General features: G+C 40.0%; 1 protein-coding gene across 1 annotated transcript in view; it reads right to left on the reverse strand.

The window, feature by feature from the left end:
* Positions 1–269: 269 nt before the first annotated feature.
* Positions 270–17,953, reverse strand: part of rnf11b (ring finger protein 11b) — a 51,433-nt gene continuing 33,749 nt past the window's right edge. The window contains exons 2-3 of the mRNA XM_038794270.1: positions 5,390–5,559; positions 270–4,714 (exon numbers count right to left, since the gene is read on the reverse strand). Of these exons, the coding sequence (XP_038650198.1) occupies positions 4,543–4,714; positions 5,390–5,559 (342 nt within the window). The 3' untranslated portion in view covers positions 270–4,542. The remainder of the gene's footprint in view (positions 4,715–5,389; positions 5,560–17,953) is intronic.

Here is a 17,953-nt window from a genome sequence, read left to right on the forward strand (position 1 = left end):
GCTGTGAAGCATTTATGCTAACCACCATGCTACCCTGCTGCCCCATATTATAAATATATGAAATTGATTTGGCTCCAAGGGAAACAGCCAGTTTAAATCAGAGCCACCAACCTGCTTTCCTCGATGTCGCTGGATAAGGTGCATCAACTTAGTCAGATCTAGTCAGAAGCTTTTTGTTGCAGTCAGTAAAAGGCTTAATTAATAGTGAGGCGATCTTTTAAATTGACAATGCAGTTGAGGGGCTCATCACAAAAAACAAACATTCAAAATTACTTTTTAGTATTGCAGTTTTTAATACCTGCTGTCTTAAACAAGCCCATAAATAATTATACATGAATCTCATCTTATTGGAATGTGCAATGCTCTGTAAATTGAATTACTAATCCACAATTAGACACTAAAAGTTAAGCTAACCAAAGTAAAAGTATGTTTTTACCCCTCTAAAATGCAATGGTTACAACCAATGCCGAAAGTGGAATGTCTTGTACAGTACTTTACCAATAAAAGCACTGCAAGGTTCTTTACTTTTAAAACAAAATAGGTACACAACTAAAGAGGTTTAAACCAAACAAAACACTTTGCAACTTAAAATTAGTATTTCAAAATGTCAAGAATCTAAACATTGAAAAAGCATAATATTTATTGAGACAAGTTGATTACCAATAAATAAAACCAGAACAAATTTAACACATTGGTTATACAACTTGTAAAGAACTTTACAACGTTCTACATTTCAGCAAGTTGGAGTAGATAATGCAATAAAACAGCCTACAATGTGCATAGAAACATTTCATACCATATAGCCAGGAAATTTGTTTTTCACTTTTGAATATTCTGAAAATTCAAGCAAAAATCATTCCACCAAATCTGATGTCCAAAAATTTGTCATGTCACATTTCCAAAGATTCTCTATTACTTTGATTAAGAGAGTTAAGGAAGTCATGGGTAAGCTCATTAAAATTGCTGGCTACACAGTTATCACAGTAGTAGGCAGGTATTATCAGCTTGACAAACAAATATTTTGAACTAAAATATTAACACAATTGAAGGTTAACGATCATCTTCCCCCTCACGCCACAATGTAGTCAAAAAGGTGGATCATTTTTTCACTCTAGGATACATTTAAAAGCTTCAACTCTTGAGCCCACCAAGCAGCTGTAGCTAAGGTGGCACCAAGCAAAAAATAGACCCAAAACAAGTTGTGTTCAACTCCACTCATTTTCAGTAAGCTTTGGTTTTAAGCAAATAAAATATCTAAATTAGTAGTGGGGTATATTTTGCTGTACACAAAATGCATGTGCTTTTATGGGGCTGTTCAGAATCATATGGCAGTATGTGGAAGATACTATTTTTAAATGCTAATGCTTATGGTCATTTTGCTGGTGGTGTAGTAGGGCAAACGAAGGCAATAGAACACAATCTCATGGTAGCTCAAAACGTAAACTGGATTCATTCTCAAGAGTTATCAATTCTCAGGTTGAGGTACAAAAAACATATTTCGTTCAACGTAGATTTTACTGGTATGGCAGGAATTTAAAAAAATAATAATTGTTTTCAGGGTGGGGAAAGATTATGATCAGGTTGCTCATGAATTAATTACCAATTTAGTAGTTTCTCAAAAACTGTAGTGAAGTCCACACCCAATTAATTGTCAAGGAGAATGATGTAGAAGTAGAGCAAAAAATTTATGAAAGGAAAGAAAAGTTGCTTTTCTTAAAACCCACGGTGCCGAGCCATTCAAGGGGACAGGCCAATTTTTACAAACTTGGGAGCAGTAAAAGTTTTTTGAAATAGTATTAAAACAAAATTGGTGTTAGAGCTGTTAACACAAGTGCCTAGAAACATACCACCGCTAAAAAGGCTATTCAACTCACCATTGTTGCATAAATGTGTAATATGCCACTTATAAATAAAATGGAACACTCAAAAAGTTCTGTCAGTTTCACACACAACACTCTTGATTACTCCCACATATCTGTGCACTTCTAAGTGCATACTAAAAATCTGAAATTTAAACATAATTATAGCAAAAGTGTATGGTTATTAAAATGTTTGTGGAATGGTCATAAAAGAAACAGCTGTAAATACTATGGTTTCTCAATTGAAAATATTGCACAAATACAGGTCTTCCTTTACACTGATTTAAGACCGACGGCTCTTAACCATAGTGACATCTATTGCAACTTGTGTCCTTCAAGTTACATGGGGAAATGTTTGAATTTAAATCTTACTTCGCAAACAATGCCAGACCATTAAAGCTAGAGTCTTTAAACTGCTTTGAACAAACAATCTTCCCCTCGAACTATTAATTTATCTGAGCACAGTTTCCATTAGTTTGGAAGACCTGCAAGTCAGCTAATAGTACTCAAAAATTTGAGAATCTTGAATGAAAAAGGTGAATGAAGATTTTGAAAAATACATCTCTGCCTTTACAAGAACCTCTGCACACCACTGGAACTACTATATTCTTAAATGCAGTCTAACTATTCTTTAAAATGATCAGAGGTGTATCCCAAATCAATTTTTTGAGCACCATGCTAGTCTGGCTCATAAGACATCATTTCAAAAGACCTAAGGCCATGAGTTCCATTTGTAATGGAAAAGAACTGTGCAAAAAAGCTTAAATTCCTACTTCTTTGTGCCAGTGTTAAAGATTTTTTTTAAAAAGGAAAACTCCAGGTCCAATTATATGGTTTTTCTTCATTTCACAATTTGATCTTTTTGTAAGTTTTTTTTTTAAAAGAGGCACAATTTTCATGAAAAAGTATCTGCAAATTTTATAAAATGATAGGGACAAACTGCATTAAAATATTGCATTTTATCACTTACATGTGATCATAGGAATAGGGTTCACAGGCATCACCTTTCCTCAATGTGCTTGGCAAGTACCTTTTCATGAAGAACGTTCCTTCAACCAACCCACTACATTTTTGTATTTCACATTTCTTTAATGGTAGATGCAATTGGAATTTGATTAATGTCTATTCACTAATAATCTAAAGCTTCACAGCTCCTTGTCCTTGCAACTAGTGCCAGCCAGATTAAATACATTTGAATTGTGCCATGACTTCAGTTGGGATGATGCAAGTCGATTACAAAGCTGACCAACTTAAGTAAACACTGTACTGCATATTCTATCTTAACATGTACACAGAGAAAAGTACTGTGTAATTTAATTTTGATCTCAATGTTTTACAGACAACTACCAAATTTATACAGGACCAATAACCAGTTTCAGGTTGCAAAATTTCAATTTAAAATAGAGTTCAATCATTGTATCCAAAACCATGAAACAATTATATTGGTTCACTACTCATCTGTAATGTGCTCTCCAGGATTTTGCACAGAAAGTAATCTTTCTTTCAGGACAATGGTCCACAGGCTCAGCATTCTCATTTATGTCTCAATCATCATTGACATTGCTTGATGGACTGTGGGAGATATTACTGTATTATGAAGTCTGTCTTCAGCATGCATTTAGTACCACTCCATGGTTGAAGTGAAGCCAAATGATCCTTCAAAAAACAAAGGTAGTAAACAAACATTTTAATCTTTTGCACAATTTGTTTGCTATACTGGCACCTAGAGTTTTCCTGTAAACAAAGCCCTGACCAAAATGTTAGTATCCCACCAAATCATTTTTGGAAAAAAAACAAGACAAAATACTAAACAAAACATACTGCGGTACAGAAACAGTATCCTTTTAAGTGGGCCAAAAAACTAGATTTCATAACTTGAATCAACATTTCATTTGCTACATGTCAGCAATTTATAAACTTTGCGGTAGTGGAACACTTAAAATGATAATATATTACTGCCACAAGGAAACTAAAGACCCAACATGCCAATCTTTGCAGAGGCTCTTTTGGCTAAAGAGGTGCTAGAAACATTGACCACCGAGGCACTAGAAATGCTAACTATCTGCACAAAACCACAGGCAGGCACTCACATATGCATTTGTATATACACATGCATACATAAATTAAGCCTCAGCAGATGTAAAGTTTAAGATTGCCTCAAAATTATTTTTAAAGGTTGATTCCCCAGATAGCTTCCATAACAAAAGTAAGTAAGCACCAGTTGTTCCTGAGTTCTGCTGCATGGGATACTTTTGTAACCACCGATTTGTATGAGAATGGCTTTCCATACATTCAATATAAAACTATGAACAGCCATAATAAGATGACAAAGAGGATACTGTTGCTTTAACATGCAAGTACATTTTACAAAAACTTTTGAAATGCACACTGTATCATGGTTTTTGTGCCCACGTCACAAAACTACTGGTCACTTCAAACGTCTTAGCCATCTTTGTTTAGATACACATGTGGTCAGGGCTTTGTAGATTACTTTATTTTTTATAACAGCATTTAAGTATTACATACAAGTTTTTAACAACTGCAGTCATGAGTTATCATCAGTGTTGTACTTAGTACATGATCGCATACAATCAGGGTTCTCCAAATCTCTGACTCTTTGGCTCAATTGTAGAGATCAGGATTTTCTTTTCCATGGTATCTATATATAGAAGGCAAAACCTTCTCAGTTGGTCTCATATGAAGAAAGCAATGCAGCATCCACTGGTTCCATACATGAAGGGCAGGTAAAGGATCGCATCAGCCAGTCATCTATACAGTCCAGATGATAAATATGCATGCATGGAAGAAACCTAATTGGATCACCATAAACAAAGTCCATCATACATATAACACACCTGAAAGGCAAAAAAAAAGCTTTGAAGTACACAAACTAGTTTATTGCACACAAAACGATTGTTAATAATTTCATCCAATTGTCTTGCAAATGGTGCTTTGAGACCATTCAGGATACCATTAGAAAAGAAGTAAATTCTTAATATGAATATGATGTTTAACATTTCATTGTTGCTAAATGATAATAAATCATAACTTGTGGGTCTGAATTCCAGAATGGAAAACATGCCAATCAAGCCGCAGAACAAAATATGCACAATAAAGGTTAAAATTTACAACAGATCAGAAACAGTTAAAATGATGGACAGGGAATAAGGAAATACAACAGGGAGAAGGGAACTCAGATTTGACACTGCAATGGTTGAAAATCAGAATTCTGCAGGTTAATCTGAAGCATAGCACTGGTAAATGTTAAAGAAAGACATTACATCACCAGTGTTTCTTGAAGTGAAACATAAAGCAGAAGGTGGGGAGCGTTTGTTCAATTATTTTAGCAATGGCTTCCAATTTTAAGTACATGACATTACTTTTAAGAATGGTTCTGTACAAAAAATGGGGTACAGGAAGTTAATTGCACTGACAGTCTAATAGAAAAAATACTTTGTCCAACAATCTTGGGCTGAGATCAAGTGAACTATTTTAAAGGTTTTTAAAGTTAGAAAAAATTCAAGACTCACTCTCTAATTTTCTTTTCTGATCCATCTCTTCCTGGGTCATAGATCCCTTTGGGGAGGTGCTGAATGAGGCCTATTCTTTGCGCTATTCGGATCTGTTCTTCTTCGGTAAGTTGAGTGGCTAGCCGGGTCTGACTTGGAGTAGGATGGTAAACAGGAACCTGAACTTGTTCCTAAGAATAGTTCAGCGGAGAAAAACATATTGTAACAAAGTAATAATGCTTCAATTAAGGTGCACTAACAACTCTATGATACTAATACAGAATATAAAATTGTTATTTCATTACAATATTCACATGACCACTCACATTGAATCATCTGTTGAAAAAGCCCTTTATTTGTGCATGACAGCTTCCCTTCATTGGAATGAGACTGTAAGTGGCTGTATAAAATCCCACAGCACTATTTCAAGATGACCTGGGGAAGTCACCCTCAATGTTCTAGTCAATATTTATGCCTCAATCAAGATCACAACAAAAAAGATTACCTGGTCATTATCTCACTGCTGTTTTGAGTTTGCTGTGTGAATATTGGCTGCCTCTCCCAAGCCAACCTGTCCAGGATCCAAGTGCTTATTACACAACAGTTGTTCCACTGGACAGGACACGCAGTTTGTATGGTGAACACCTGACTCCCAAAGTAACTGCTCTGCTTGGAAATCGGTTGCAGCAGACTTCCAGGTGGTCAGTGAACACTTTTAGAGATGTCCCTCAAAGCATCTCTGAAGAGATCAAAATTCACCAGTGTTATGGGCCAGGGTTTAGAAAACTCCTAAAGTATATCATGGAGTTCACCTGACCTACAACTGTTTATTGATTATGGTTACGATGAGCACAAGGGCCTGCCTTTCAGGTGTTATTCAACAGAGGCCTTAAGCACTTTTAAGGAGGGCAGACATGGGTTATATGCTGGGGGGTGGGGGTGGTTGGAGGTCGAGGTAGAGGAAGAACAAAAAAGGAAAGTTCTGGGATAGGGTAGAGGACAAGGGGAATTAGATGACAAAAATGTCATGGAACAAAAGGCAATAGATGTGGTAATAGTTATGGTCAAGAAACAAAGCATTCATCAAAAGGTGAGTGTAAATTCTTGAATAAAGTACAACTTTGTACAAAAGCAAAAAACATGAAAAACAATTTATAACAACACATGTCAAACAAAGGAGGGTCAAAATGGGCAGGAGTTACACCCTCTGCGACTTTCATCTCCTTCCAATATAATCGCCCTCTCCCCTATCCCAGACCTTCCCTTTTGTCCTAGTCCCCCTCCCCACTTTTCACAGTGAATAATCCATCACAATTCTACCCTCCTTCAGTTCTGAAGAGTCATACCGACAAAAATGTTAAACTGTTTTGCAGTCCAGAGATGCAGCCAGGCCTGCTGAGTATTTCCAGTTCATTTTGTTCACACTTCAAAAAGTACTTCATCGGTTGCAAAGCCCTTTGAAACATCCCATGGTCTTGAAAAGTGCTGTATAAATGTGTCTTTTTTGTTTCGTAGTTTGATTTGTCTTCTGAAAATCTGAGCTAATTACTTTGATTCAAAATTGGTTGATTTGTTTGAAGTATTGCCCAGCAAACATTTAGTAACTAAAGTTCACGTTTAGAGATAATTGGCTGAATTTTAAGAAAATGCTAAGCAGAAACCTCTACTTGGGGGATGATGAGACATATAAAAGTAACTCTGCCAGTGTTGTTTTGGGGGAAAAAGAGAATTCTGGATGGACAGTCCTGGCTTATTGAATTGCAAGAGGCTGGCTGAGCTGACAAGTGAATGACTATTCTGTTTGAACAATGAAAGAGCAATGACTAATTACTAAAAACTTGTAACATCCATAATTACTGTAATTGGCACAAGTTAACGTGCAAGGGTTAATCGTGTAGTGTATTACTGTTAAGTTCTATACTATTTAGTGGATTCTGTAAATTCCCAGTATCAAGCAACCCAACAGATGGGCTATAAACATTTTGCTATAAAAACTCCTCCCCAAGTAGAATGGTATTTAAAAGCAAAATAATGTATGCACTTGAAATGTGCTATATAATTAAATAGACTCAACAAACAAGCCTTCAATTTTTTGCTAACTGCATTTTCTTCAAAATGTCATTACTTATCCTTTCACAATGCTATTATTTAATAGCAAGCTCTGTCAAAAGATACACGAATTAAAAGCAAATTCCATCCAATTCAACTGTGTTTCCCAGACCGTGTGCAATTTCAGAAATTAGCAGACTAGAAGTTGACCATGACCACAGACCATGGAATTCTTGCAGTGCAAGAGGTGGTCATTCGACCCATTGAGTCTGCACCAACCCTCGGAAAGGAGTACTCTAGCTAGGTCCACTCTCCGCCCTATCCCCGAAACCCCACCTAACCTCCACATCTTTGGACTGTGGGAGGAAACCCATGCAGACATGGGGAGAATGTGCAAACTCCACATATAGTTACCCGAGGCCGGAATTTAACCCTGGTCCATGGCGCTGTGATCAAAATCACCATCATGTTAGTTTCTGCAATTGGTGAAGGCCTCCAAGCCGGGCATTAAAATTAAGCTTTTGTTTTTACACGCAAAGTATATATTTAAGTTACTAAGAAGCCGATTACTGTACACAAATAGGGAATAGTTCTGCAGTATTTTAAATCATTTCAGTTATTTAAAATAAAGTTACCAGTACTTGGAAGTGGAGGATAGAACACTAATTACAAATGTTTATGTTGCGATTGCACTGGTTCAAGGCAGATTTTACATTGTGATAAACAGGGAAGCTCAAGGATGAAAATAAAAGTTAATATATTAGTTTTTGTGTGCAATTTCAGCCCCGAACTGAACCTCTATGCCAACTCATCCAGGGAACGAATTCCAGAGCTTAGGGCCCAGGCAGGTAAAAGTACAACTGCTAATCAAAGAGCAATTAAAAATCAGGATGTTCAAGGAGGTCAGAATTGGAGTGCAGATATCAAAGAATCACAGTTGTTATGGCAGAGGCAGCCATTAGGCCCATTATGTTTGTGCCAGCTCTTCAAACAAGCATCATGGCTCAGTGCCATTTCCCTGCACATTAGATGATTACTTGAACAGAAATAATGTCTTCTTGAATGCCTCGATTGAACCTGTCTCCACCAAACTTCCAGGCAATGCATTCTAAATCCGTACCACTTGCTGTGTCAAAGTTTTTCCTCACATCACACTTTCTTTTTTGTAAATCACTTCAAATCTGTGCCCTCTTGTTCTAACAGCTACTCCCTATCTAATCTGTCAAGCCCCCTCATGATTTTGAGCATCCCTATCAAATCTCCTCTTAGTCTTTTCTCCGAGGAGAACTGTCCCAACCTCTCCAATCTATCTTCATAACTGAAGTTTCTCATCCCTGAAACCATTCTTGTAAACCTTTTCTGCTCTCTCCAATGCATTTGCATGCTTCTTATTGTGTGGCATTTAGAATTGTACACAATATTCCAGTTGTGGTCTAATTAGAGTCTTGTATAAGTTCGGCATAACCTCCTTGCTCTTGTACTCTGTCCCTATTAAGAAAGCCCAGAATACTATATGCAAGGGTTTTGTGGCCAGGAGATTACAGTGCTCAAAAGGGGTAAAGCCACGAAATAATTTGAAAATGAGTGAGAATTTTCAAATGGAGATGTTGCTTAACATAAGCCAGTGTAGGTCAGCAAGTGCTGGGTGAATGGAATTTGGTACGAGCTAGGACACGGGCAGTAGAATTTTGGATGACCTCAAAGTTACAGAGGGCAGAATGTGGGAGGCCAACCAGCTATGTATGAGCATAGTCACGTATAGGCATAACAAAGGCACGAATGAGGGTTTGAGCTGAGGAAGGGGCAGAGTCCAGCAATGTTACAAAGGTGTAAATAGAGAGTGCGGGTGGGGATATGTTGTAAGCTCAAGGTCAAACATGACAAAGATTCTGAACAGTCTGGTTCAGCCTCAGACAGAGGAGAGGGATTGAGTTGGTGGCAAGGAAGCAGTTTTTTTGGCAGTGATCAAAGACAATGGCTTCAGTTTTAATCGGAGGAGATTCCTGTTCCTCCAGTACTGGATTTCAAATAGCAGTCCTCGCCAACTAAAAAAGTAACTCACGTTGGAGATAACAAAGAAAATTACAGCACAGGAACAGGCCCTTCGACCCTCCCAGCCTGCGCCGATCCAGATCCTTTATCTAAACCTGTTGCCTATTTTCCAAGGTCTACTTCACTCTGTTCCCAACCCGTTCATATATCTGTCTAGATGCATCTTAAATGATGCTATCGTGCCCGCCTCTACCACCTCCGCTGGCAAAGCGTTCCAGGCACCCACCACCCTCTGCGTAAAAAACTTTCCACGCACATCTCCCTTAAACTTTCCCCCTTTCACCTTGAAATCATGACCCCTTGTAATTGACACCCCCACTCTTGGAAAAAGCTTGTTGCTATCCACCCTGTCCATACCTCTCAAAGTTTTGTAGACCTCAATCAGGTCCCCCCTCAACCTCCGTCTTTCCAACAAAAACAATCCTAATCTACTCAACCTTTCTTCATAGCTAGCACCCTCCATACCAGGCAACATCCTGGTGAACCTCCTCTGCACCCTCTCTAAAGCATCCACATCCTTCTGGTAATGTGGCGACCAGAACTGCACGCAGTATTCCAAATGTGGCCTAACCAAAGTCCTATACAACTGTAACATGACCTGCCGACTCTTGTACTCAATACCCCGTCCGATGAAGGCAAGCATGCCGTATGCCTTCTTGACCACTCTATCGACCTGTGCTACCACCTTCAGGGTACAATGGACCTGAACTCCCAGATCTCTCTGTACATCAATTTTCCCCAGGACTCTTCCATTGACCATATAGTCCGCTCTTGAATTAGATCTTCCAAAATGCATCACCTCGCATTTGCCTGGATTGAACTCCATCTGCCATTTCTCTGCCCAACTCTCCAATCTATCTATATTTTGCTGTATTCTCTGACAGTCCTCCTCACTATCTGCAACTCCACCAATCTTAGTATCATCTGCAAACTTGCTCATCAGACCACCTATGCCTTCGTCCAGATCATTTGTCGATATCACAAACAACAGTGGTCCGAGCACGGATCCATGTGGAACACCACTAGTCACCTTTCTCCATTTTGAGACACTCCCTTCCACCACTACTCTCTGTCTCCTGTTGCCCAGCCAGTTCTTTATCCATCTAGCTAGTACACCCTGAACCCCATACGACTTCACTTTTTCCATCAACCTGCCATGGGAAACTTTATCAAACGCCTTACTGAAGTCCATGTATACGACATCTACAGTCCTTCCCTCATCAATTAACTTTGTCACTTCCTCAAAGAATTCTATTAGGTTTGTAAGACATGACCTTCCTACAGATTCTACAGATCCTGTACTCAATAGGTCACATTTGGCTGGTCAGGCAGATATTAGAAAGCCTATTATTGAGCAGAATTTCCTGACCAATATATCTGGTCATTTATCTCATTTGTTATTGTTGGGCAGTTGCTATTCAATAATAGCTGCTATATTTGACTTAATATTAAATGTACTTCTAAAAGCAATTAATTGTACATGAAATGCTTTGCAATTGGAGGTGAGAAAGCTCTATACAAAAGGCAGTAGTCTTGTTTGCCTCTCTCTCCACCCACCCGCCAATGCTGGTGCAAAGTCTGCCTCAACGTTGTAGTGATATCATCGTTGTGCTGTAATTCACTGACTGACCACTAGGAGTCTCATTAGTATATACGTGACTGTTAGAGTCAAGTGACCTCAGACTGACTAGGGAGCTGGAAGAGTCTGCTTGTGCATGTTCGTACTGTTATTCATCTGTTGTTTTTGTTTCTATTTGACCCACACTTAATGTTAATAAATCGTTTATAGCTTTAGCTACAAGTCTTCTTGTAATATAAATCACGCCACCCGACAACAACATACAAATGTTCTGCGCTTATGCAGCTAAATAACTGAACATGCAAAACAAAAAAGTTACTCAACAGTAAATGAAGCAGAATGCAAAGCAGGATCAGATCAGAAGCAAAGTATTCCAGATGCTGGAAATCTGAAATAATAGATCAGAGCTAGCTCAGCAGAGAATTAAAAATTCCCAAATGCAGGAATGGAATGGAAAACTGAATTCAGAAGGCGACCAAATACTTCAGCCAAAGAGAAAACTAATTCCTGCCCAAACCACATTCCAGCAAGAGTTAAGCTCAGCCAAGTGGGATGAGCATGAGGCTGAAACAGATCAAAACATGAAGTGACTGAGTGGCCAGGCAGAGTCATGAAATTCAAGTTTTGCAAAGCAATCAAGCACAGCAGCAGTCCTGATGGCAGAGAAATCCACAAGGCGAGGATATCAAATTTGAAGAGTTTACAACCACTAAAAAGAGCATAATAAAATGCACAGGACAAGCAGAGCTGGGCATAAACAATATATTCTGAACGTGGAACTATAAACTTGAAACTGTAGTTTGGTCTAAACTGGTAGAGCAGGGGGATACGGGTCTTTCTTGGCCCTGGATAGAATTGTGACCGAGAGAAACAAGGATCTGCATAGAGCTCAGGAACCATTTTACCTATAAAATGTAACACTGTCTATTCCTTCTACAAATTTAAAGTAACAAAGTTATTAATAGAATCCAAGGACAATAAATACGATTACTTCAGTAAACATAATTCAAATCACTAAAAAAAACAGAGAAGTACAAGAGTTCTTTGCAGGAAAATGTATTAATTGTCAATTCTTCCAGTCACGATACAGCCACTAGGCCTTCATAAAACGTCTGCATAGTTTCCAATTTAACACAATAACATTATTGAACCTTAGTCTAGTTAACATATGAATTCAGAGAAGGAATCGGATTGAACAAAACTTTAACCCTTTCTGCCTCCAGATGCTGCCACACCTGCTGAGCTTTTCCTGCACGTGTTCATTCAGATCTCCAGCATTTGTAATATTTTGCCTTTATTTTAACGTATGAATTTGCACACCTCCCCATAAAAAAGCTCAAGTGTCAATTATAGTCAATGCTTTCAAATTGGGCTTTTATTTGTAGACAAGTAATTTCATGCCTATTAAACACCTACTCATTGATGCAACATGATTTTTGAGTGCATGTTGGCATGCAAGTCCCAATATAACTTGGGGGTCAGATCAGTATGACTGCCAAACACCAAAGAAAATGCACAGACCTTAATAAGTAATCTGAATCTTTGGTAGGTCGTCTTGATCTTTGTATAGGTGCGCTACAAATTCAGTTTAGTACAAGGTTGCTTGCCAAATCTCCAGGGTTGTTCATGAACACAAGGTGGAACACTTTCACAAAGTGAAACTGAACTAGCCCTTCTGCAGTGCCCTCTGGAACTTCTAACAAGACAGCACAATGCAATCTGTAGTATGAAACTGGTAACTGTAGAATTAATTGCAGTATTAACAAAAACAGACAATTCTTTGATGAGATGCGGACAGTTCTATTGTGGTTAATCACAGCCTTCATCAGAGCTGAAATTTTCTATGTCTGCAAAATATATCTTTAAAATCAACTAAATTTGCATTTGCTGATCTATTTTAGTTGGTAAAAAGACAATCTTTTTGAGACTTTAGCTGTCATTAGTCATAGTGACTACATTTTCTAAGTGGGAGAAGATGATTGTGCATGATTTTTTCATCTTGGCAAACGCCTCGATTTTGAATTCCCTCTGTTCAGAATTGCAGATTCCCTAGGGCTACCATTTTTTGGCACTTTCAATCTGTCAGTAGTACATTACACTAAGGTTTTGGTTATGATCACAGAATAAGAGAGATTTAATATGTCTCAGGTGACCAGATAGCAGAAGAAACGTCCTCGCCAACACCTTCCTCTCCCATAAAGTTAGGCTGCTATTTAATTACCCTTTTAACGTGGAGGTGTATGTTCCAGGCATGCTACTCAAATTCTCTATCCAGAACTAAAACCATGGAGTCCCATCTTGTAACTAGTAAATTGTTGGGGGATTTTTACAAGATTAAAATTTGATTATGCTTATTTTCTACCTTCTCTCTCAAACAAATTTATTTCATTTGAGGGAATAAGGGATTATGGGCATAGTGTGGGAAGGTGGAACTGGAGATTAGACATGATCATACCGATTGGCAGAACAGATTTGAAAGGCTGAATGGCCTACTTCCACTATTGTCCATGTATAGACAGAATTCCAATAAAGGGAACTGAAATGACTAATCCTCAAAAAGGAGTTGGGTCAATGATCAGCCATCAAAGGATAGATAAATTCACATGATCAAATATACAATGGCTCTTATGCTGTTGAGATGCAGAAAGGTGTGAAATAGATTACTTATCTAGTAGGACATGCATTCTGAATGACGTGCATTCTCCAAGCACTGTAGCAGGTAGCCTCGCCTAATGGGTTTTGAAGGAAATTATGTGCTGTCCGCAGACATGTAAATTATATCCCATTTAAGGGTTCCTGTCTATGGTCTTCCACTCGGGACTCATCCCAAAGATTCAGCACCGGTACCATTGCAGTTTAGCCTGAAGGGCATGTGGAAATTGATGGATGGAATATTAATCTGGAGAAGATAACGATTAAAAACAAAATTTGCATTCTTCAACATCCTATACATATTACACGAAATATAGCAAGAGCCTATGTAGGAGCCATAACATCTTTTGTTGAGGCCAATCTGTCAGTCAAAGATATTGCTGGGCACTGCAGTTAAGTTTGGACTGCGGTGTTTAGTAAATGTAAGAAAACTGCTTCATGTAATTGCTTTGAATATGCCAAATAGCATCAAATTGAGAAGGTCCCCTGTGCAGCCATGGAATTGCTAGATGGGGTCTGTTACAAATGCTCTTCCTTGTAGCATTTAATATTTGCATATTTAAAAAAATATATTAAGGCATTTGTATGAACATTAAACACAAACCAACACAAGAGTAAGAACAAACAGGAACCTCATAATAAATAAACTATCCAACGCCCCAACCCTCCTGCCATTCCCCTCCTCCCGTCCCCATTTTAACCCCTTTTATCCATCCCCCCCCCCCCCCCCTCCCTCCCTTCCTGGAACCTCAATTTTCCTTGAAGGAATCGATGAACGCTTCCATCTCCGGGCAAACCCATCAATTAACCCTCTTACAGAAAACTTGATTTTCTCCGACTGTCGGAACTCCACCTGGACACTCACCCACACCCCCTGGTTTGGTGGCTCCAAGTCCCTCCACTTCAGCAAAATCCGTCTCTGGGCTACGAGGGAGGCAAAGGCCAGAACAACGGCCACTCTCGCCCCCTGGACTCCCGGGTCTTCCGACACACCAAATATCGGGGACTCGGGGCCACCTTCACCCTCAGCACCTTAGACATTAGATCCGCGAACAGGCGAACCCCTGCCAGATCCCTCTAAGTGTCGGAACCCGTTCCCACTGGCCACCTCAAATTCATTCTTAAAGTCCTCTAAACTCGCAACGCTGCCTGCCTACAAATAGGTCATCAAACCACTCGATCCTTGCCTGTTGCCACTCCCAAATCCTTGCATCCAACACCCCCCCCCCCCCGGTGCAAATCTGTGGTTGCCGCAAACCAGTTCAATGGAGGCCCCAGCCCCTCCACTTTGGGGAACTCCAACCCATGGGGAACTGTCCACCAGCAGAGTCTAGTCCACCAACCTGGTCATCTCGACTCGTTCCACATTTTCCTTATACGCCCAGATTGATATGAAGTTTCTCCCGTAACCACTGCCTGAGCACCTTCCATAACTTTTTTTTTTAATTTAGAGGACGCCAAGTCATTTTTTCCAATTAATGGGCAATTTAGCCTGGCCAATCCACCTAGCCACATCTTTGGGTTGTGGGGGCGAAACCCACGCAAACACAGGGAGAATGTGCAAACTCCACACAGACTGTGACCCAGAGCCAGGATCGAACCTGGGACCTCGGCGCCGTGAGGCAACTGGGCTAATCTACTGCACCACCGTGCTGCCCTAGAGCACCTCCGATAACCTGATGGCCACGACCTCATCCATATCATTCAGTTCCACATACCCTTCAAATGGCGGCCCTCACCTGCTCATACACCATTCGAATGGCAGCCCTCACCTGCTCATACACCATTTGAATGGCAGCCCTCACCTGCTCACACACCCCCTCATCCACTAACAACCCTACGTCCAGTCTCCACTGCAGGCGCTGGTTGCCCCACCCCCTGTCCACTTGCAAGTCCACCCTGTACAGCACGTGGTCTGAAACCACGATCGCTGAATACCCAGAGTCGATGACCCCCGCAGCAGCATCTTGTCCACCACGAAAAAAATCAATCTGAAGGTTATACTCTGTGCATTTGGGAGAAGTACGCAAACTCCTTTGCCCTCGGCTTCCCAAACCTCCACGGATCCAAAGCGCTAACCACTGCGCCACCGTGTTGCCCTCAATGACCTTGTTAAAGTCTCTCCCATCATCAACCGGTCCGAGTCCAGATCAGGGATCTTCCCCAGCACCCGCCTCATGGACTCCACATGATCCCAGTTTGGGGCACAGATATTTACCAAAACCACCGGCATCTCCCCAGCTTCCCACTTCATCACGCACCTCCCTCCCGAATCTGCTGCAATATTCCCCACCTCAAATGGCACCAATTTATCAGCACTGTCATCCCTGCATCTTCATATCTAATCTCAAATGAAAGACTTGCCTTACTCATCCTTAGCCTAGTCTGATCTCCAATCTTCAAGTGGGTTTCTCCACTTTCTCCTTTAGCCACTTCTGGGTCTCCCACAACATTCCAATCTCGGCCGCCAACGAGGTAAGAAGCTGCTCCTCATGCTCCCCCCACTGTCTTCTCCCCTTTCCAAATGGCCTGGCCCTTGGTCTCCAGCCTCTGTTCCACCCAATCAATTTCTGCTTTTAGTGGTTCCACCGCCTTGGTCAGGTCTTCCTGGTCCTCCCTCCTCTGCCGGCTGAGCCTCATTTAAGAAGCCCACCAGCTGCTCTGTTGACCACTAGTCAGGCAGGATTGACGCTTTACCCTCCGCCATCTTCACCTGTGGCACACAAAGAATTTCTTGCTCCTACAGCTCTTTTCTTCTCGATCCACTTCTGGTCCGTGGGTTCGCACCACCAGCGAACTTTCCTCAATCACCTCTAGCCCTTTTTTCAACCAAAATATCTGCCCACTAAACGGGGGAAAAAGACCAACAAAAAAAAAAAGCCTCGAGTGGGAGCTGCCAAATGTGCGATCACTTGCTCCATGGCCACCACCGGAAGCAATATTTGCATATTTGCAAATACCAGTCAGAATATAATTAGTTTAATTTGGTACTAAATAGGCGGTTTTCTCAAAATAAAAGTGATTACTTTTAGAACTTTCGTTTAAAAATAAATTGCACGAAGTAGCTCAGTAGAAGAAAGCCAGGTGTCTTCGACAGCACAAGCCCACAACCTCTACCACCTACAGAGACAAGGGCACCAGATGCACAGGAACACCACAACTTGCAAGTTCCACTCCAAGTCACATAGCTTTGACTTAGAACTGTATTGTCGTTCCTGGGTCAAAATGCTGGAACTCCCCAACAGCACTGTAGGTGTACCTACACCACATGGACTGCAGCGGTTCAAAGCAGCAGCTCAACAAGTTCGAGCACTATTAGGGATGGCCAAAAAATACTGGCCGGGTCAGTGATGCCCACACCCTGGGAATAAATAAAAAAAATGGAAAGAATTTAGCGAGGTTTCAACACATGCATGATCATAAACCAGATACGCACCAAAGCTCGTATGAAAATTATTTTTACCCAGTCAGAGAAACAAAAGGCATCCAAAAAAAATTGTATACTCAAGCAAATCATTGAGAGAAGTAAAGAAATTGTACATTTTTGAGTTTGAAAAAGTAGATTTGAGCAGTTCCTATGCCATATGGTTTAAAGACATTTGGAAAGCTTCTGACAAGCAGCTCTTGATAGACTAATTGAACTAAAAACCCATTGAATTTAGAACAGAACATAGTTTCAGTGGAAAAAAACAAATCAAAACAAAAATAACATGGGGGGGATGTCATCTTAGCTCCGGGGCTAGAATATTTATGTAGAGTTATACAAATGTTCTCATTTCTGAATTTATTCAAAGAATTTGAAAATCTCCCCAAAAAACTGAACAAGTTTGCTCACCACAAAGAAAGCAGTAGAGGCAGACACAACAAAGTATTTGCAAAAGTAGGAGAGATAGGACAAGGGAAACGATACAATGGTTACACGTTAAAAGGAATGTGGGCCATACGTACACAATGAAGAAACTGAACTAGAACAGGTAAATGCAGTCTTAAAATTAAGTTATGCACTTCACTTTCAATGTCAGACAATGTGGGTGAAACAACAAAAAAAAGGAGACACAAAAGCAAACATAATTCTCTATAGGTTATGCTTTCATGATGTGTAATGCATAGATAGCCATATCATATTTTGAATAGATAGTTCACATCAGCTTAGTACAGGAGATAGCAACAAGTCTAATCAAGAGAATAAGCGATAAAGATTTGTGCACAGAATTGTTATAGTGTAAGAGACCAGTGTCTAACTGAATAGCCTA

This window comes from Scyliorhinus canicula, chromosome 4 (assembly GCF_902713615.1).
Source record: "Scyliorhinus canicula chromosome 4, sScyCan1.1, whole genome shotgun sequence".
Lineage (NCBI taxonomy): Eukaryota > Metazoa > Chordata > Chondrichthyes > Carcharhiniformes > Scyliorhinidae > Scyliorhinus > Scyliorhinus canicula.